Source organism: Chiloscyllium plagiosum, chromosome 26 (assembly GCF_004010195.1).
Source record: "Chiloscyllium plagiosum isolate BGI_BamShark_2017 chromosome 26, ASM401019v2, whole genome shotgun sequence".
NCBI classification, from domain to species: Eukaryota; Metazoa; Chordata; class Chondrichthyes; order Orectolobiformes; family Hemiscylliidae; genus Chiloscyllium; species Chiloscyllium plagiosum.
Window position 1 is genome coordinate 17,746,983 of NC_057735.1, and position 21,218 is coordinate 17,768,200.

The following is a 21,218-nucleotide window of genomic DNA, read 5'->3' on the forward strand; positions in this document are numbered from 1 at the left end:
TAAACATGCTCCACTATAAGGCATTCCAGCTGTAGGCCCTAGATGCAGTGAGAGAGCAAGGAAAAAGAAAGCATGTGGACATTCGGGTGGCATAGTGACATGTCAGAGTAAACAGAATATCACACTTATCAATAAATTGACACTTCAAATCATCTGTCTGATCAACTGCCATGTTAGTTGCTTTCGTGGGGCTACAGGAAGTACAGATGGAATCAATGGATGAAAGGCTGGTTTGTGTGATGGATGTGGCTCTATTCATGACTCTCTCTAGTTTCTTGTGGTTTTGAGAAGATCAAGCTGTGACGCATTCAGATAGGATGCTTTCTATGGTGCTTCTATGAATATTGGTAAGAGTCCTTGTGGACATGTCAAATTTTCTTAGTCTCCTGAGGAAGTAAAGAAGATGTTGTTTCAAGATAAGTTTCTTGATCATTGAGTCAACTCTCAGGAGCTTGACGCTCACTAACATCTCCACTTCAGCACCATTTATGCAGAAGAGGGCATGCCCTCCACTGCACTTCATTTTGCTGATGTTGATGGGAGAGATTGAGTGCTTAGTGTCATGGTGTAAAGACAACAATCTCTTTCCTGTGTTATGTCTCATCGTTGTTTGAGATCCGATTGACAATGATGGTATCATCAGCAAATTTAATAATGGAGTTGGGGTGGAATTTGGCCACAAAGTCGTGAGTGTATAAGGAGTATAGTAAGGAGCCAAGTACGCAGTCTTGTGGGACACTGGTGTTGAGGATTATGGTGGGGGAGGTGTTGTCTATTTTTACTGATTGCAGTTCTGTGGGTCAGGAAGTCAAGATCTAGTAACAGAGGGGAGCAGCGATCTAGGTCTCAGAAGTTAGAGATGAGTTTGATTGGAAGTATGATATTGAAGGCAGAACTGTAATCAGTAAATAGGAGCCTGATGTAGGTATCCTTGTTATCCCAGTAGTTCCAGAGAGATGATGTCTACTGTGGATCCATTGCACCAGTAGGTGAATTGCAAAGCATCAAAACAATTTGGTAGGCTGGAGTTGATGTAAGCCATGACTAACTTCTGAAGCACATGGTAATTATGAAGGTCAGCGCCACCAGGCGGTAATCATTGAGGCATGCTGCATGATTTTTCTTTGGCACCAGTTAAACTCTCTTCCACTCTCTTCCATTGGGTGGAAGATATAAACGTTTGAATACACATACAAATAGATTCACAAAACTTTCTTCCTCACTGTTATCAGACTTTTGAATGGACCTCTCAAATGTTAATTCTGATCTCTCTCTCTTCACCTTCTCTGCAGCTATAACACTGTATTCTGCACACTGTTCTGCTACTCTGATGCACTTTGTATGATACGATCTGCTGGTATAGCATGCAACACAACACCTTTCACTGTATCTCAGTACATGACAGCAATCAATCAAACATCTTAGCTGCAACTACACAAATGAAATTACAGAAGTCATGCTTCCTTCGTACCATTCAATGTTAGAATCCTATCTGTAGCTAAACACCTCTTACCATGTATGGAATCTCTATCTATATTATCTTGAAGGATTTCCCTGGAAAATTAAACCCAGTTCCAAATGCACTTTTGGAGTGATTATTTACTTTCACCTAACGTAGACATATACTTAGAATTCCTTTAAGCGACTGGTGTTATTGCAGCTGTGACACTTTTCTCAAATGGGAACATCATGTTTAAGCATTTAGTTGGATGTACCATTGCAAAGTATTCTCAACTGAAAGTACAAACACTATATTCTAGACACAAGATTATTTTTCTTGTACAAAATTTGGACCTAAGTCAATGGTTTGTGCTGCCACAAGACTGTGGTATCCGAATTCTACTCTGTGCATTAAGGAGATAGATACTCTCTCTCTTCATGGTAGTATGTGGATTTTAATAGTTTCCCCATATCTATGAGTGGCATAGACCATAAGAAATAGGAATGGGAGTAGGCCATTTGGCCCCTCATACTTGCTCCACCATTCAATAGGATCATGGCTGATCTGTCAATCCTTATGTCCACTTTCTTGCCCTTTCCCCATAATCATTGATTCCTCTCCTGATCAAAAATCTATTGATCTTAGCCTTAAATATGCACAAGGACGCTGCACCCTGCCCTCCTCACCTCCAAAACTCTCTGTGGCAAAGAGTTCCAATGAATCACAACCTTTGAAAGAAGAAATTATTCTTCATCTCAGTCTTAAATTGGCACCTCTTTATTCCAAGATTGTGTCCTCTGGCCCTATACTCTCCCAGGAGGGGCAACATCCCCTCAGCATTTACTCTGTCAAGCCGAATAAGAATCCCATATGTTTCGATGAGATCACCTCTCCTTTTCTAATGTCCAATGAGAAGAGTTTAATCTTTGCTCATAAGACAATCCCTTCACATCAGGCATCATCCTAGTCTTTTCAGAAATGTCTCCAATGAAATGAAGTGTTTCCTTAAATAAGGGTTAGTCTTTACTGCAAAAGGAAGGAGCTGGTCAGATTTGATTGGAAGGGGAGCCTAGCAGGGAGGAGCAATAGCAGGGGTTTCTGGGGGTAATTCAGGAAACACAGCAGAAATTCATCCACTGAAGAATAAATATTCTAAGGGGAGGGTAAGGTAACCATGGTGACAAGGGAAGTCAGGAACAGCATAAAAGCAAAAGAAAAAAATATAATGTGGTAAAGATTAGTGGGAAGCCAAAGGATTGGAAAGCCTTTAAAAGCAAGCAGAGGATAACTAACAAAGCAATAAGTGGGGAGAAGATGAAATATGAGAGTACGCAAGCTAGTAATAATAGAGAAAATTACAAAAACTTTTCTTGTTATCTAAGAAGTAAGAAAGAGGAAAGAATCGACTTTGGACACAAAGGCTGGAGAAATAGTAATGGGAAACAAAGAAATGGCAGAGGAATTGAATGGAGGATTTAGCATTTGCTTTTGAATTGGAAGACACTAGTAGTATACCAGAATCTGAAGAGAGTTAGAGGGCAGAGATGAAGCATAGTGGCCATCATTAAGGAGAAAGTGCTGGAAAAAAAGAAAGATCTGAAGGTGGATAAATCATTGGGACCAGATGGAGTACACCCCAGAGTTCCGAAGGAGATGGCTGGGGAGATTTTAGAGGCATTGATGGTGATCATTCAGGAATCACTGGAGGACTGGAAAATAGCTAATCTAATAGTCATGTTTAAGAAGGGAAGCAGACAGAAGACAGGAAATTATATGATGGTTGGCCTGACCTCAGTTGTTGGTAAGACTTTGGAGATCATTATTAAGGATATTGAAGTTCTCGAAAATAAATGGTAAAATAGGGCAAAATCAGCACGGCTTTGTCAAGGGGAGGTCATGTCTGTCAAATCTGTTAGAACTCTTTGAAACGATAATAAGCAAGGTGGACAATGGAGAGACATTGGATGTTATCTATTTGGATTTCCAGAAGGCCTTTGACAAAGTTCCACAAAGGAGACTACTAAATAAGATAAGAGTCCATAGTGTTAGAGGCAAGATACCTACATTGATAAGGCATTAGCTGACTGGCAGAGGGCAGAAAGTAGGGATAAAGGGGTCTTTTTGGGATGGCAGCTGGTGACTAGTGGATCAGGTAGTATGTTTGCTTGCTGAGCTGGTGGGTTTGTTCTTAGATGTTTTGTCACTATGCTAGGTAACATCAGTGAGCCCTCTGGTGAAGCGTTGATGTTCTGTCCTGCTTGCCATTTATGTGTCTTGGTGTTTTGTGGTAGATGATGTCATTTCGCGTTCTGTTTCTGAGAGGTTGGCAAATGGGGTCCAAATCTATATGTTTGCCCATGGAGTTCTGGTTTGAGTACTAGGCCTCCAGGAATTCCCATGCATGTCTTTGTTTAGCCTGTTCCAGGATGGATGTATTGTCCCAGTTGAACTGGTATCCTTCTTCGTCTGTGTGTATGGATACTAGTGATAGTTAGTCAAGTCTTTTGGTGGCTAGTTTCGAGCCCATTTATTCAATAGAATGTTTGTTGCAGTCCTTGCAGGGTATTTTGTATATGACATTCGTCCTGCTGGCTGTGGGTACGAGGTCATTTAAATTCATCAGGAATTGTTTCAGTGTGGTGGTGGGTTTGTGGGCTACCATGATGCCTAGGGGCCGGAGTAGTGTGGTTGGCATCTCTGAAATACCTTTGATGTATGGTAGGGTGGCTAGAGTCTCTGGTTGTGTTGTGTCTTTCTGTTTAGGTCAGTTGTGTAGGCATCAGCGGACTGCACTTATCGGGTAGCCATTATTCTTGAATATGTTGTGTTGGTGTGTTTCCTTGACTTCTCGTAGTTCCTGGGTGCTGCAGTATGTTGTGGCTTATTTGGGACTACAAGTATTCACGTTATAAATTAACAATCTGGTTGAAGGAATTGAGGGCACTGTTGCAGATGACACAAAGATAGATGGACGGACAGCTAGCATTGAGGAAATGGGGAGGCTGCAGAAGGACTTGGACATGCTAGGTGAATGGGTAAAGAAGTGCCAAATGGAACACAATGGGGAAAGTGTGAGGTTATACACTTTGGTAGAAAGAAAAGAAGCGTAAGCTATTTTCCAAATGGGGAAAGGCTTTGGAAATCTGTAGCACAAAGGGACCTGGGTGTCCTAGTTCAGGATTCTCTTCAGGTTAATATGCAAGTTCAACTGACAGCTATGAAGACAAATACAATGTTAGCATTCATTTGAAGAGGGCTGGAATACAAGATGTGCTGCCGAAGCTGTATAAGGCTCTGATCAGATTGTATTTGGAATATTGTGAGCACGTTTGGGCTCTGTATCTAAAGAAGGATGTGCTGGTGTTGGAGGGGTCAAGAGGAGGTTCACAAGAATGATCTGGAGGATGAAGGGCTTGTCATATGAGGAACAGGTGGGGACTCTGGAAACTAGAGATGTTTCCACTAGTAGGTGAGTCTAGGACACGAGGACACAGCGTCAGAGTGAAGGGACAACTGTTTACAAGGAGGAATTCCTTCAGACAGAGGGTAGTTAATCTGTGGAACTCATTGCTGCAGAAGGGCATGGAGGCCAGTCATTGAGTGCATTTAAGACAGAGGTAGACAGGTTCTTGATTAGTCAGGGAATCAAGAGTTATGGGGAATAGGCATGAGAATGGGGTTGACAAATGTGTCAGCCATGTTTGAATGGTGGAGCAGGCTCAGTGAGCCGAATAGTCTAATTCTGCTCCTTTATCTTAAGGTCAAAACTGCTCATGGTTCTCCAGATGTAGTCTCGCCAATACCTTTTACAGTTGCAGTAAGACTCCAACACACTTGAAATAAGGGTTAACATTTCATTCCTGAAGAAGGGCTTATGCCCAAAATGTCGATTCTCCTGTTCCCTGGATGCTGCCTGACCTGCTGCGCTTTTCTAGCAACACATTTTCAGCTCTGATCTCCAGTATCTGCAGACCTCACTTTCTCCTTAACATTTCATTGCCTTCCTGAGTATCTGCTGCAATGTGTGCTAGCTTTCTGTGTTTTGTACGCCAGCGCCCCCAAGTCCCTCCCTGTTGCAGCTTTCTGAAGGTTTCCTCCATTTAACTAATGTTCTGTTATTTCGTTCTCTTTTCCAAAATGAACAACTTTGCATTTTCCCACAGTATAGTCCATTTGCCAAGTTTCTGCCCATTTACTTAACCTATCCATATCTCTCTGTAATCTGTTTGTATCTGTCTCACAACTTGCCTTTCCACCTATTTTTGTGCAGTCTACACATTTGACTGTGATACATTCACTTCCTTTCTCCAAGTCATTAATATGTATTGTAAACAGCTGTGGTCCCAGCACTCATACCTGTTTAAATCCACTGGTCACAGGTCACCAACTTGAAAACGTTATCCCCACTTGCTGTTCCCTGGTCATTAGCCAGTCCTCTATTCATTCCAATATACTAGCTCCAACGCCATGGGCTCTTATCTTATGACTTAACCTTTTATAATTATTGTCTGAATCATTTACACATGTAAATAATACTGTTGTCTATAAGAATATCTCTCACTAGTACAGACATTTCCAAACTGTCCTCACAATCTCTTCCACATAGCTGCTCATGTCACTGTTATATCTTGGTGTAAATTGTCATCACCTTATCTTATCCAGTCTGAAGTTAACATGAAATTAGTTGCCCCCTCTACATTGGGGAAATGAAGTGTAGACATGGTGACCACTTTTCAGAGCACTTACATTCCATCCTGAGCTTCCAGCTGCCTGCCACATCAACAGACCACCTTGTCTCAGCGAAGTGCTCCAATGAAGCTCCACGCAAGCACCTCATTTTCCATTTGGGAACTCTATAGCCTTCTGGACTCAATATCCAGTTCAACAATTTCAGGGCTTGAGGCATCATCTCCCATCTCCTAACCCCAAACCCCACACAACAGGTCTTGGGATCACATAGTCAGCTATTACACATACCCCATTGTTTGCTGTTAATAGTCCCCTTTAGCAGCTATTCATTTTCCTAGGCTGACCGTTATCTACGTTTTTGTCTGTACAACTGTTTTTCTCTTTCTTTGGGCTCTATCTCTACCTATTGTTTACTCCTTATCCCCTTCCCTCATCCTATCTTCTGCATAAAAACCAACAACTTTCGAGGTACTATTAGCTCTAAAGAAGGGGCACTCAACTTAAAATGTTAATTCTAGTTTCTTTCCACACATTCTGCCAGACCTGCTGAATTTTTTCCAGCAATTTTGGTTTTGTTTATGAAATTAGTATTGGTCTTGTAGATGCAAAAGATTTATTGTCCAGATTTATTTCCTGAACAGATTTAATTTATCGACAGTGTTTCCTATGAAAGTCAATTTGGATTTTAACTACTTAAAATATTTGAGTTCTTGACATTATTCACAGGAGGAAATGCTAATTTGATTGGGTTAGGATGATATATAAAGGCAAACATAATGTAGCACTCTGCTGCAAAGATAGAATCATATTCTCTTCAGATCACAAAGTCCAATTTCTGTAAACAGACAAGAGTCAAGGTCAATTAAAGTCTGGGTGTTCATAGGTACATTGGAATGTTAATAATTGTTTGTTTTGTGGACTGGTAACTGATTGCATATCCATGGCTTTTCCCCATTGCCAACAAATTAAACTTTTGTCTTTTAAAAAAAAACTGGTTTTCATCTGCAACAAAATATTTTGTTGAAATTTTAAACCTAAGAGTGCACTGAGACCACAAACAACTTGCAGGTACTGAAACAGCCAACAAAGCACACAGTATGATGAGCAACATGTGTACTCTCATTCTGTAATGCAAACACACCGCCCACTGTATTGGTAAATATTCCTGCAGGTATGCCAGAAACAAGCATTAAGCCTCTTGCATGTATAAACAGGAGACATTACGCTTGCTTAAATGTCCCTTTACAATTTTTTTTCTGACTAACTGCAGTTGTAGTACCAGATGTTTGACAGAAAATTAATGGTACTGCTTCCCAATTTCATGACTAGTGTTCGCTTGCTCACTTTGAGTCCGCTCTTCCCCACCTTGTACAGAGTCTGTGCAGATCCATCTTGATGTTTCTGGGATGAGATGTCTCTGGGGGCCACAATTTGCTCTTGCAGCTCATCTGAAGTAAACAAATGGAGCAAGTTGATCAATCTCCTATGTCCTATTCTGTTCTATCTTGCAATTAAAATTAAAACTATAACTGTTTACATAGTCCGACATTTTTAACACCTTTAAACATAGATATTATATTGCAGATGCTAAAAATTTGAAATCAAAGCACAAAGTGCTGGAGAAACTCAGCATGTCTGGCAGCATCTGTGGAGAGAGAAACAGAGATAACATTTCAAGTCCAATATGATTCTTCCTCAGAATATCCTTTAGTTTTAAGAAATAGTCATATTGACTCCCTTCCCCCATTCTGATTCCTCCATTTTGCCAACAATTATAGAGACAGCAACTAAACAGTCTTATTTATAACAATAAGTTTCTACCAATCTTCTGCTGAGTTAATGGCTGGAAAGAGACACATTTCCAGTGAAAAGAAAGTTCTGCTCTGGGTGTTCATAGGTACATTTGGAATATCAATAATTGTTTGTTTTGTGGACTGGTGATATTAGAAATGATACGTACACCATATCTTGGATTTTCTTGGAAGAGGTTAATTCCAGATCTTGATTGTGCGTGAGTAAAGAGTGGGGCCGCAGTGACAATTTTTCAGGATGTGGCCTCCTAATCCATTATCACTAGTGCTATCTTAAAATTGCAATCCCAATCCGTGGGCTCTTCTGGCTCCTTATGAGTGAGATCTGTGCTAAGGTTGAAAGGAGAACAAGAGGGTACCTCCTTTTGCAGATGCCCCACAGGGAAGGCAGAAATGTTTTTCTGTGCTAGGCCCAAGCAAGCAGGTCCCAGCAAGTCCCTCTAGTCGTGGCAGCCCATGGAATGGGTGCCTTATCCTTGGGCCATATACAGCCCATTTCCAGTGGACTCTCCTGGAAGTCTTGGGTATGCTACCTCTTTGCAGATGGTGGCTTCTCCATGCACAGGGCTGTTGGGGTGATGGGGTTGAGGAGGCCACCATTTTGCCACTGGCAAGGTGGCAGCACAGCTAGTCACAGCTGAACCCTGGATTATTTTAATTAGGTGCTTGCCTTCAGTTACTAGAAAGCCACGTACTTTTAATTCTACTTTCGTTACAATAACACAGGAGCAGGATTGCATTGGGCAGTCATACTGACGTGGCTCCTTGTCTTTCACCTGCCCACCCTCCCTCCCAGGCTGGCATCCAGTCACTCTGTCATCTCTTGCAGTAATCTTTCAAAATAATTGGTAATTTATTAAGTAAACACTTCAACAACATGATTAAAAAAAGCCTGACTACACGGACAGTGAAATATCAGATCGAGTGAAGTGCAATTATCTTCTATAATACTGCACCTTGTCTTTCCAGTGATGATGAATTTCAGCAGGCATTTTGGAAATAATATGACAGTCATTTTGAGCTATGGGATAATATCATTGCTTCTCTTTGGCTGTCAGGCAAGTGACTGTAAGTATAAAATTGTTTCATGTTTTTAGACATAATTCCAAAATGCCTTTATTACTCTAAAATGTACTAATGAGTCAATCCATGGCTGAGAATAGCTGGTGATCTCATTAATTAAGGCTGATATATTAATGGTAGGGCATTGGGTGGTGTTGTAGAACAGAGGTACCTAGTAGGTAGGTATATAATTCTTTGATTTTTGCATCACATGTAGACAGGGTGATTAAAAAGATGTTTGGTATGCTTGCCTTCATTGCTCAGTCCTTTGAGTATAGGCATTGGGAAGTCAATGTTGAGGACATTGATGAGGCCTCTTCTGGAATACTGTGTCCAGTTCTTGTTGCCGAGTTATAGGAAGGGTATTATTAAGATGGAGAGGGTTCATTAGAGATTTACCAGGATGTTGCCAGGTATGGAAAGCTTGAAATATAAACAAAGTTTGGATAGGCTCTGACATTTTTTTCACTGGAGCATAGGAGGTTAAGAAGCAACTTTATAGAAGTTTATAAAATAATTAGGGGTGTAGACAAAGTCAAAGATAGTTGTCTTTTGCTGAGGAGTGGTGATTTCAAGGCGGGGCACATTTTTAAGGTGACACGAGAAAGATTTAAAGAAGACATGGGGGCAAATCTTTTGTACAGATGGTGATTCGTATATGGAATGAACTTTCTGCGGAAGTGGTGGATTGCAGTACAATTACAAAATTTAAACATCATTTGGATAAGTACATGAATAGGAAAGGTTTGGAGGGATATGGGCCAGGAACAGGCAGGTGGGATGAATTCGTTTGGGATTATGTTCAGCATGGACTGGTTGGACCAAAGGGTTGGTGTTTGTTCCATAAGACTGTATGACTCTATGAAACAGTTGTGACCAAGGAATGAGGTAACTTTGTTTTTAAAATTACATTTTTGTGTCGAGGCTGAGGGGTGAACTTACAGAAATTTATAAAATCATGACGGGCATGGATAGGGTAGATAGATAAGGTCTTTTCCCTGGGGTGGGTGAGTCCAGAACTAGGGGGCATAGGTTTATGATAAGAGGGGAAAGATTTAAAAGGGTCTTAAAGGGTGACCTTTTCACGCAGAGTGTGCTGTGTGTATGGAATGAGCTGGCAGAGGAAGTGGTGGAGGCTGGTACAATTACAACATTTAAAAGGAATCTGGATGGGTAAATGAATACGAAGGATTTAGAGAGATCCTGGCCAAGTGCTGGCAAATAGGACTAGATTAAGTTAGGATATCTGGTCGGCATGGATGAGTTAGACTGAAGGATCTGTTTCCATACTGTATATTTCTATGACTCTATATTAATGTTTTCCAAAGCATGTAACAATTCCTGACTTTATCTGGTGCTAGATTATTCATATTAATTTCCAATTAGGTAATTAAGCATCGGAAATAGCATTTTGGAATGTTTGTTAGAAATTCTAACCCTTCGATCCAGGCAAAAACCAGCAGTTAAAATGTTCTAGGTTACAAACCTGACAGAAAGCTGCCCAAATTTAGACTCAGAAATCTGAATGGGTGACTAGGCAGTCCAATTAAAGAAGCAGTCAATTTCATTCAGTCAATATCAATCCCCATTGATCCTTGGAGATTGAAGACCAATTAAGTCATCTGCTTTTCAATGTGGGGTTTTCACTGACCTGAGTGGAAAATATTGTTATGGCTTTTCTAACAGATGAAGTCAAGGGAGAAGATGATCATGGATCAGATGAGACCACCTTTATTTTCCTTATCAGTCTGGAAGGAGGGCAAGTTTTCATCTGGACTCAAGGAACGTTGAGGCCTCTCCTTCCCCAAGCTCCCTCCTCCTTTCCTCTTATGAGATCCTCCCAGAAATCACCTTTCCAAACCTAGTTAAATGTCAACAGCCAACCATAGACTACTTGCTGTTGTTCTGCAGGAATGGGTATGAGGTGGACTTGGCAGCGTATAATTAAGTTAAAATTGCAAGGGCCTCTTTCTAGTTTCAACACTTTTCTAACTTGGCCGACCACACACTGACTAGAGACTCATCCAGAGTTAGAACCTGAGCCTGAATATGTATGTTGTAGGTATCAAGCTAACATCAATGTGATTACAACCCATCCAGAAAACCAGCACTTTGTTTATTAAACAGAGAAATGCAACAAAATGAAAAGGCCATATTGCACGGTTAAAAAAAATATTACCAGGTAGCACAAAATGAGATAACAGAACATGCATCTTAAGTTTTGTAATAAGGCTTATGGTATTAAAAAAAGACTATATTGTAGTTTTGTGTTTACTCACACAAACGTATCAATCTCCCATATACCAGTAAATGAATTTACATTCTTTTTATTGGAACATCTGTTATAGGATTAGTCAGCAGAGAGATTTATTATAGAGGTTCACCAACTATTGTTAGAGCAAATCACTGCTGTGCTCCTTCACACAATATGCTGCAAGTTATACTGACAATGGCTACTGTTCACATGGCGATTTTTGAAAAGGTTTGTAGCTCAGGTTGAGGTTCAGGTTGTAAGTTTTCTTGCTGAGCTTGAAGGTTTGTTTTCAGATGTTTCTTCATTATGCTATTAACATAATCGGTGAGCATCTGGTGAAGCGCTGGTGTATTGTCCCAATTTCTATTTATGTATCTTGGTCTCTTAAGCTGGGTGATATCATTTCCAGTTCTTTTCCTCCATTTACCAACCCTGAGAAAAAGAACAGAAAATTGTATCACCCATATTAAGAGACCAGGATATATAAATAGAAAGTGGGTTATATCAACAGCGCTTTACTGTAGGCTCACTGATATGTTACCTAGCATGGTGATGAAACATCTGAAAACAAGCCTTCCAACTCAGTGAGAAAACTTACAACCTGAACTAGTCACATGTTCTGTATGCTGACTACTTGCTCATTAGCATATTTCCTCTTAAAGTGATATTATAACAGATTATGTTGGGTGTGAGCTGAAAATGTGTTGCTGGAAAAGCACAGCAGGTCAGGCAGCATCCAAGGAGCAGGAGAATCGATGTTTCGGGCATGAGCCCTTCTTCAGGAGCCCTACCTGAAGAAGGGCTCATGCCCGAAACGTCGATCTCCTGCTCCTTGGATGCTGCCTGACCTGCTGCGCTTTTCCAGCAACACATTTTCAGCTCTGATCTCCAGCCTCTGCAGTCCTCACTTTCTCCTATGTTGGGTTTGAGTCTATTTGGCAGGATTGTGTCTTTTTTAAATTTGGAAATTATATCCATGGCTAAGGAGACATGAATATATCAATTATTACTAGCTTAGTTATTTTGTTGATTTCATTTTCTGAGCCATAGTACTTTAGCAACAAAAGAATTTTGAAGGAATTTCATAAAAATCATCCCTCAATATTGTGACAGATTCATAAGACAGCATTATCCTGGTGCATTTTAAGCCACAGCATCAGCAAATCCAGTGAACCTCCAGTTTAGAGTCTTATCTTCATAGAAAATAACTTGTATTTATAAAGAACCTTTCATAATTTCTGGATATTGCAAAATGCTCACATTCAACAGAATTACAATGGTACAATATAACAATACGATGTGATAGCCACACAGGCATCTGATTTATTGTTACATTGCTATTCAATATTATTGAGTATTTTTACAGAAATCAGCAGCTGCACAATTCCTGTCTCAATTTTATCGTGCCATCGATCAGCAAACAGAAGTGTTTAGGAAGTGGATGCTGAACAAAGAGTGTTGTGAAAAAATCTGTTCCAGGGAAGAGGCTCGAGAGATTTTTGAAGATGATGAGAAAACCGTAAGGATTCCACTTTAGCATTCATCTTAACCTCTTGTCCTATGGTCATTCTCATTTTCTCATTTTCATTCCTTCACTGATCATATAACTGGCATGATCTCCCGTTCTCAGAATAATGGCAGGCTGCAATACAAAATTTACTGGTTACATTGGTCATTGCAGCTTTGGTAGTTTCTCCTTCTTTGTTTCATTTGGGAAAGTCATTGAACTACTTATGTCATTGAACTGCCATATGGGAATTGGTAAAGGTAATGTTGAATACCAAGGGGACTTCTTCTTACTGTGCTCTGGTCATTGGCTTATCTTCCTTCTCTCAGTACTATGTAGCAACTCTGACCTTTACTTACTTGAGCCAATAGACTCTCCAGATATGAAACCTTGGTCACATTGTGCTCTTTTGCAGCACTCTTAGATTTATTTCTTTAATCTCAGTTATTTATGTTATTGCTCACAATTATTAAAATCCCCTCAGAATCTAACCTACTGAAGTCATTTTCCTGAGACAAATGCCCAATAATAGTGTTGGGATACATCACCACATATGATAATGTTACAGGAAAATGTGTTCAATGGGCAAAGCCTGATGCACTATTAATCCTGATATGACATGGTTCTAACAAGAAAATATAGGCCTAAATATGTTTACCTTCTGAAAAGAGATATAATAAGTATGAGAATGAACTGAAAGTTTTTGCAAGGATAGTGTTGACATATTTTTGTGAAAGACCAGATCAGTTTCATTCTGTACTGATGTAAAGGGTTTTTCTTTTCTAAAATATGAGAGATCAACTTGGCTGCAAGCTTTACTCCAATTCTACTGGCTTTGCTTGAACTGAACCAGATAAAACACAAGGTTTGGTGCTAGGTCCACTACTTTTTGTCATAAATATAAATGATTTGAATGTCCAACATAGGAAATATAGTTAGTAAGTTCGCAGATGACATCAAAATTGGAACTGTAAGTGGACTGTGAAGAAGATTACCTCAGTGTACAATGGGATCTTGATCAGATGGTCCAATGGGCTGAGGAGTGGCAGATGGAGTTTAATGTAGATAGATGTGAGGTGCTGCATTTTGGAAAGGCAAATCAGGGCAGGACTTACATACTTAATAGCAAGGTCCTAGGGAGTAACTAAACAGAGTGACCTTGGAGTGCAGGTTCATAGATTCTTAAAAGTGGAGTTGCAGGTCGATAAGATGGTGAAGGTGGTTTTTGGCATGCTTCCCTTTATTGAGCAACGCATTAAGTAAATGATTTGGGAGGCCATTTTGTGGCAGCACAGGATATTGTTTAAGACACTTTTGGAATACCCTGTGTAATTCTGGCCTCCCTCCTATTGGAAGGATATTGTGAAACTTGAAAGGGTCCAAAAAAGATTTACAAGGATGTTGCCCGGTTTGGAGGGTTTGAGCTATAGGGAGAGGCTGAATAGGCTGTTCTCCCTGGAGCGATGGAGGCTGATGGGTGACCTCTTTGAGGTTTATAAAATCATGAGGGTTATGGATAGGATGAGTAGACAAGGTCTTTTCCCTGGGGTGGGGGAATCCAGAACTAGAGGGCATAGTATTAGGGTGACAGGGGAAAGACATAAAAGAGACCTAAGGGGCAACTTTTTCATGCGGGGAGGTAGTGCGTGTATGGAATGAGCTGCCAGAGAAAGTGGTGGAGGCTGATACAATTACAACATGTAAAAGGAGTCTGGTTGGTATATGAATAGGAAGGGTTTAGAGGGATATCATATTCAGATGGAAGAGTTATAAGTAGGAGGATGTGTAAGCAAAGAAACATCTTGACTGCAAAAATGTTGTCGTCTCTATTTTTCATCCAAATATAAGTTTTCCTGTCCATACGGCTAAGCAAGGAGTTCCTACCTCTGTAATTGTTTAACTGATTATTGTTGGATTGTAGGGATATAGGGATTGATGCTGTCATTGCAGTGCTATAAAGTGAGGAGTGATGCTCACTGTGTGTTTTTCTCACTATATCATCAATGATCTGCCCTTGATGTTCCACTGGTTTAATTCTAATGGACAGAAGGTGGTTGCAGTCTCTCTCTAAATTCTACCATGAATTTGTTATCACCAGATTGAAGAATCACTCTCTTTGGAATCCCACTTGCTAAACACTTGTGTCTTTCTATTGCCTCACCCTCCTTTTTAAATCATCTCTCCTTCTTAATGTATTTCCCCTTCTTTGACTTGACATCAGTTTTGAGTATCGTATGTTATATTCCATGAGCTGTTTATTGACTTATAGATAGTTATATAAATGTACATTTTAAAATGTTTGTTGATACAACTGATTTGTTTTATTTGTGCTTTACATTTCTAATTCCTCTGGATTTAAAATCTCTCTCTTTCCTTTGTAGGAAATATTCTGGGACTATTACATTCATGGAAGTATGTATGATAGTCTTTGACTTGTTAACTTAATTGAAAAAATTATGGATGTGGATATGGAAAAGAAATTGTGTATCCCCTCCTATCCAATGGATCTTTCCAGTCAACCCCGATATTGTTAATCAACCTGATTAGACATATTCTGATACAAGTCTAGGGCAGGTCTGGACTGGAACCTAACTTTGTAGCTCCAAGGTAGGAATTCTATGCTTAGCTATATGAATAGGAAGACTTGTATTTGGAGGAACAGCAGAGACAGCAACATAGAGTCATAGATGTACAGCATGGAAACAGACCCTTTGGTCCAACTTGTAATGCCGACCAGATATCCCAACCCAATCTAGTCCCACCTCTGCCAGCACCTGGCCCATATCCCTCCAAACCCTTCCTATTCATATACCCATCCAAATGCCTCTGAAACGTTGCAATTGTACCAGCCTCCACCACATCCTGCAGACTGTAGGGCTCCTTCAAGTGTGGCTACTTCCAACAGGCAGCCTGATTGTTGGAAGCATGTCGCGGGAAGCCTGCTTTAGTGCTAAAGTTTTGTAACAGCGTACTTTAACTGAAAAAGATCATGAGTTGCATCTTAGTGCGTATTGGGTAAAGTACCACTTTGCATTCTAGGGAACAGATTGGGAGTGGACAGGAAGGCAATGGGTTGGCTGCCCAGCATATTTTACATGCCACTCCCCATATGGAAGTGCACCGAAAACACACCCAGCAGGGACCTGTATAGTCCACCTCAATGTTAACAAGTCTATTAACATAGATAATTAAATTAAGAATTTAATTTGTAAGAAAAGAAATTAAAGACTTAGTTTTAGGTTTCAAATAAGACCTAAAAGTCTTCAAAGTTGGGGAGAAGATTTCTAGCTCGGGTGCTCGTTGCTGTGGTTCTGTTCGCCGAGCTGGAAGTTTTTGTTGCAAACGTTTCGTCCCCTGTCTAGGTGACATCCTCAGTGCTTGGGAGCCTTCTGTGAAGCGCTTCTGTGGTGTTTCCTCCAGCATTTATAGTGGCCTGTCCCTGCCGCTTCCGGTTGTCAGTTTCAGCTGTCCGCTGTAGTGGCCGGTATATTGGGTCCAGGTCAATGTGTTTGTTGATGGAGTTTGTGGATGAGTGCCATGCTTCTAGGAATTCCCTGGCTGTTCTTTGTTTCGCTTGCCCTACTAGGGATAGCTGGTCGTGTCGTTTCGTGGCTAGTTAATGTTCGTGGATGCGGATCGTTAGCTGTCTTCCTGTTTGTCCTATATAGTGTTTTGTGCAGTCCTTGCATGGGATTTTGTACAGTACATTAGTTTTGCTCATGTAGCCACACACGTAGATGACAAGCAACATGAATTTGACTGGGACAACACTACCATTATAGGGCAAGCGAAACAAAGAACAGCCAGGGAATTCCTAGAAGCATGGCACTCATCCATAAACTCCATCAACAAACACATCGACCTGGACCCAATATACCGGCCACTACAGCGGACAGCTGAAACTGACAACCGGAAGCGGCAGGGACTGGCCACTATAAATGCCGGAGGAAACACCACAGAAGCGCTTCACAGGAGGCTCCCAAGCACTGAGGATGTCACCTAGACAGGGGACGAAACGTTTGCAACAAAACGTTCCAGCTCAGCGAACAGAACCACAGCAACCTAAAAGTCTATATTTCAGCCTGCAAGTGAGTTGGTGCAGGGACAGGTAATGTTATGAGGTCATGGATTGAGAACAATGCATGTCCTCACTGTTTTGTAGATGATAGGGCTCCTTTAAGTGTGACCCCACTTCAAACAGGCAGCCTAACTGTTGGAGGCATATTGTAGGAAGCCTGCTTCAGTGCTGAAGGTTTGTAATAGCACACTTTAAGGGTAAGAGATTATGGGGTACATTTTGGTCCCATGGTAGTCAATGGAGTGGGTGTGGATCCAGTGATGTAGAGAATTGGAAAGCCACATTATGATTGGAATATGCGATTATGGACTGACTGGGTTAACTTCAATTAAGGGGAAAACTCTTCTCATGGACTCGCCTGTCTTCTTTTTGGCTGCTAGAAAAAAATCATCTGCCTGTAGTCAAAAATTGAATGAATCAGAATCCATTCATTTGCAATTGTTAATACTCAACCCAAATAGTGTGCCAATCTTAACAAATAATAAATCATGTTTCTGAGTAAGAAGGCCTCACATTCAATGATGAACATTTCTAATTAGACTATTTATTTAATTGTTGTTCATGCTCTAGGCCCTTTTTGTTTGTTACTAACTCAGCGGGAATATAGAGCACTAAATCATTATTCTGCACTTCAAACATTGAGAGTACCTCAACCTGTTGGAGTTTCTTTGAACATTGTAGACCTGGAAGGTATTATCTTAGTTATTCCTGAACACTGCTGTAGGCAGGAATGAAGTACATCAGTCATTTATAATTCTGCTGTAAATGAAATATATGCAGTAGATTTTTTTAGTGCAGATCCATGGAACAGCAATCTGAAAGTGCTCAGAGCTTCATCATGGAATTAAACTGCCATGAATGAATTCTCTTTCCCAGAATATATGGCTGAAAATGACTACCTGGTTTAACTGTTTAAAATAAGTCCATAAATCAGAAATATTTTTGAGATGTCTGCTATTAGACAATATATGCACACATTCAGACTTAAAACATTGAAACAGTGCTGAGAACATGATGCACTGAATTTGAGTACGTGGTATGGTACAGTAGCATGGGCAATTTACTCTTTCTTCCCAGTGCCAGTTGACACTGGTCTGTAAATCATCATCATTATGAAACAATGTGATATTGGAGTATGAACTTTTATTGTATTAGCTTTGGATACTATAGTTTAGGAAGGTAGTCTTTTGACACATTTGTTCTTCAAAGCGTTTGGATTAACAAGAAACATAGGGACAGTGTCTAATACTTTAACAGTAATGAGATACAATTCCTATGCTGTATTGTTGTCATTTTGGGTAGGGATTAGAAAATTTTATTTTCAATATCTGCATTGGTTTATTTATACATCTGCTTATGTTACATCACCATGAAATCTTCACACAACTGTAAATAAATGCTAAAGACAATTTTAATGACAATTCTGAGTAACAGGATGTTCTGATTATATTTTCAGAGAATCCAAAACTAGTAACCATTCTGAATAATGCAACAGAAATTCTGGAAGACCAAATGGAAATTAATGAACTTAGAAAGGAGCTCACTGGAAAGAAGCAAGAAATCCGTGACTTAGAAGATCAACTTTTAGCAAAGTTAGAAAGTTGTGTTGATGGTGAATAATAGGAAGGGCATTTTCTTTTCCCTGTTATATTATTTTAAGGCTGAATCAATTTATTAAGGCAATGTTAAATTTGTAAAAAGCTTTATAATCAATAAAATTGAGGTATGAATGATAAATATAATAAAAGGAATGGATTTGGGCTTGTTTCATTTGTCTTTTTGGAAGCTATATCCTCAAATGTTGGTGCAGTTTGAATATAATACTTCATTGATGAACTGTTAGAAGATTCTATATTGTTGGATTTACAAAAAAATTCAATCACTAAATTAGGTTTTGCTCACATTTTTATTTCAAGAGTTCCAGTTTAAATGTAATATAAATAATTATTTATTTGTGTTTTATCTTGAAAGATACTGCTGAACTCTGAATATATTACATTTCTGAATCAGTTTGAATAGAAATGGATTTGTCCAAAGATTTCATGAACAAAATATTTGTTCAGAACATACTTCAAGTATGAATGTATCAATTAACAAGTGTCAATTCTCAAAAGCTCTGTAATTATCAAATAAGCAATATTATACAGTACAGATTACAATTACATTGATTCAAATCAGTTGCCATGCTTATTCCTCTATTAGTGTGTCAGCCTTGCCTCAGTGGATAGTACCATCACCTCTGCGTCAGGCAGGACTTTGTTGAAGAACTAATACAGAGTTTCAAGGATATAATCTAGGCTGACACTTGTAGGATAATGGGTAAGTCTCATTATTGCTAATGAACAGTATATGTCCTTAATGATGCTGACATTGAGACACACTTGGTACGAGGCCAGAGCCTGCAATGCTGTACAAAATCTCTCACCTTCCCACTTGTGTATTTGGTGTAACCAGTAAATAAAATATTGATATTCAACAGTATGAGGACACATGTGTCACTCTCTTCTCCCTCAATCTTCATCAATCCAATTATTTGGCCCAAGAAGATGGAATTCCAGGGTAAAAAGCCAGAATTACATTATGACACAGAGACTAATAGATTGTGCAAAAGCTGTATGCTCTCTACATCCAGTCACACTCACTATCCAGCAGGTGTTCCTGTACAGCTTACAAACTCAACATTAAGATAGTCTGAGTTGTCAACCAGACACCCATATCATCTCTTTATCCAACTTTGGTCAGATCTCACAACAACACTGCAGTGCTGTACTGAGGGAATGATATGCTCAGAATTCAGAACAAGCCACATGAACCCCTTTCCCAAATCGATTCTTCCATTTTATCTTAAATTATAGACATGTAACTACAACATCTTACCATGTACAAATTTCTGCCAATCTTCTGCTGGATTAAAGGCAAAAAAGAGACACATCTTCAGTGGAAAGAACATTCTGTTTCACAAACTCCGAGGTGATATTAGAAATGATATACACACTATGTCCATTCAAAGCATACTGTCTGGGTGCATAACAGACTGGTACAGCAACTGCTCTGCCCAACACTGCAAGAAACAAAAGAAGGTTGTGTGCACAGCCCAGACCATCACTGAAGCCAACTTCCCATCCATGGACTCTATCTACATGACTCATTGCCACGGAAAGACTGCCAACATCATCAAAGACCTATCCCAACCCGCTAATGCTCTCCTACAAACCTTTCTGTCAGACAGAAGATCCAGAAGCTCAAAAACATGCACCAATAGGTTAAAGAACAGCTTTTCCCCTGTCATTATGAGACTTCAAATAATGCTGATCTTGTTAATGTTGATTTTGTCTTGCACATGTCCTGTGCAATGTAAACTCTATCCAAGATTTGTTTTCACCCTATGATCTGTGTGTCCTTGCTTGCTATGATCTGCCTGTACTGCTCATAAACAAAACTTTTCACTGTACTTAGGTACACATGACAATAAGTCAAATTAATCATTCAATCAATCCTGGATCTTCTTGGAAGAGGTTAATTCCAGATGTTGGTTATACATGAGTAGAAAATGGGACTGCAGTGGCAATTTACCAGGATTGATTATTTTCCTGCTATCTTCAAATTGCCAATCTATAGTAATTGGGACTGGGTTGACCTTGTTAAGTGCAAATCTGCAATAATGAGTAGAATGGGTTCTTTTTTGATTATATATTTTATTGAGATCTGTCTCTTGATTAAATTTAAACAGTATAAAACATAGGTACTAAGTTAGCCTGGAACAGAGTTTTTTAGAGCAAGAAGATGGGGCTATTTTCTGAGTTTGTATATTGTTAAGGAACAAAAATGGCCTTCAGTAGAATGATGTGTTCTTCCTGTTGAATGTGGGAGGTCAGGGAGAGTTTCTATTTTAGTGATGATAATGCCTGCAGTAAATGTGTCTGGTTGCAAATCCTATCATATCACATAGATCAGTAGGAACAGCAGTTGGAGGCAATAAGAAATTTACAGGAGCTAGGGGATGTGATTAATTGCATTTATAGGAAGGGAGATAATACGCAGATACAGTCAGGTAGATGGGCTGCCTTCAGGAAAGGTAGGAGCAGGAGGCAAGTAGTGCAGGAGTCTCCTGTGGCTACCCCATCTCAAACAAGTATGCTGTTTTGGAAAATATGAGGGATGATGGACTCTCAGGGGAATGTAGCACGAACAGCCAAGTTTCAAATACCGAGAATGGCTCCAATATAATGAAGGCTATACGTCAAGTTCCAAGCAATCGATTGTGATAGTGGACTCTCTAGTCAGAGGCAAAGGTAGTCATTTCTGCAGCCGGCCGTGAGATATCAGAATGGTGTGTTGCCTCCCTGGTGACAGGATCAAGGATATCTCGGGTAGGG

General features: G+C 39.9%; 1 protein-coding gene across 2 annotated transcripts; it reads left to right on the forward strand.

The window, feature by feature from the left end:
• The first annotated feature begins 8,818 nt into the window (after positions 1-8,818).
• On the forward strand, positions 8,819-18,779 carry LOC122563157 (vitamin K-dependent protein Z-like). 2 transcript variants are annotated; one of them, XM_043716632.1, is made up of 4 exons: positions 8,819-9,009; positions 12,624-12,776; positions 15,146-15,176; positions 18,299-18,779. In XM_043716632.1, exons 2-4 carry the CDS (start codon positions 12,699-12,701, stop codon positions 18,460-18,462), a joined length of 273 nt encoding a protein of 90 aa, XP_043572567.1. In that variant the 5' UTR covers positions 8,819-9,009; positions 12,624-12,698; the 3' UTR covers positions 18,463-18,779. The 2 variants fall into 2 exon arrangements, with proteins under 2 accessions (XP_043572567.1, XP_043572566.1); XM_043716631.1 differs by having other exon boundaries at positions 8,820-9,009; positions 12,613-12,776; positions 18,299-18,766.
• Positions 18,780-21,218: the final 2,439 nt, after the last annotated feature.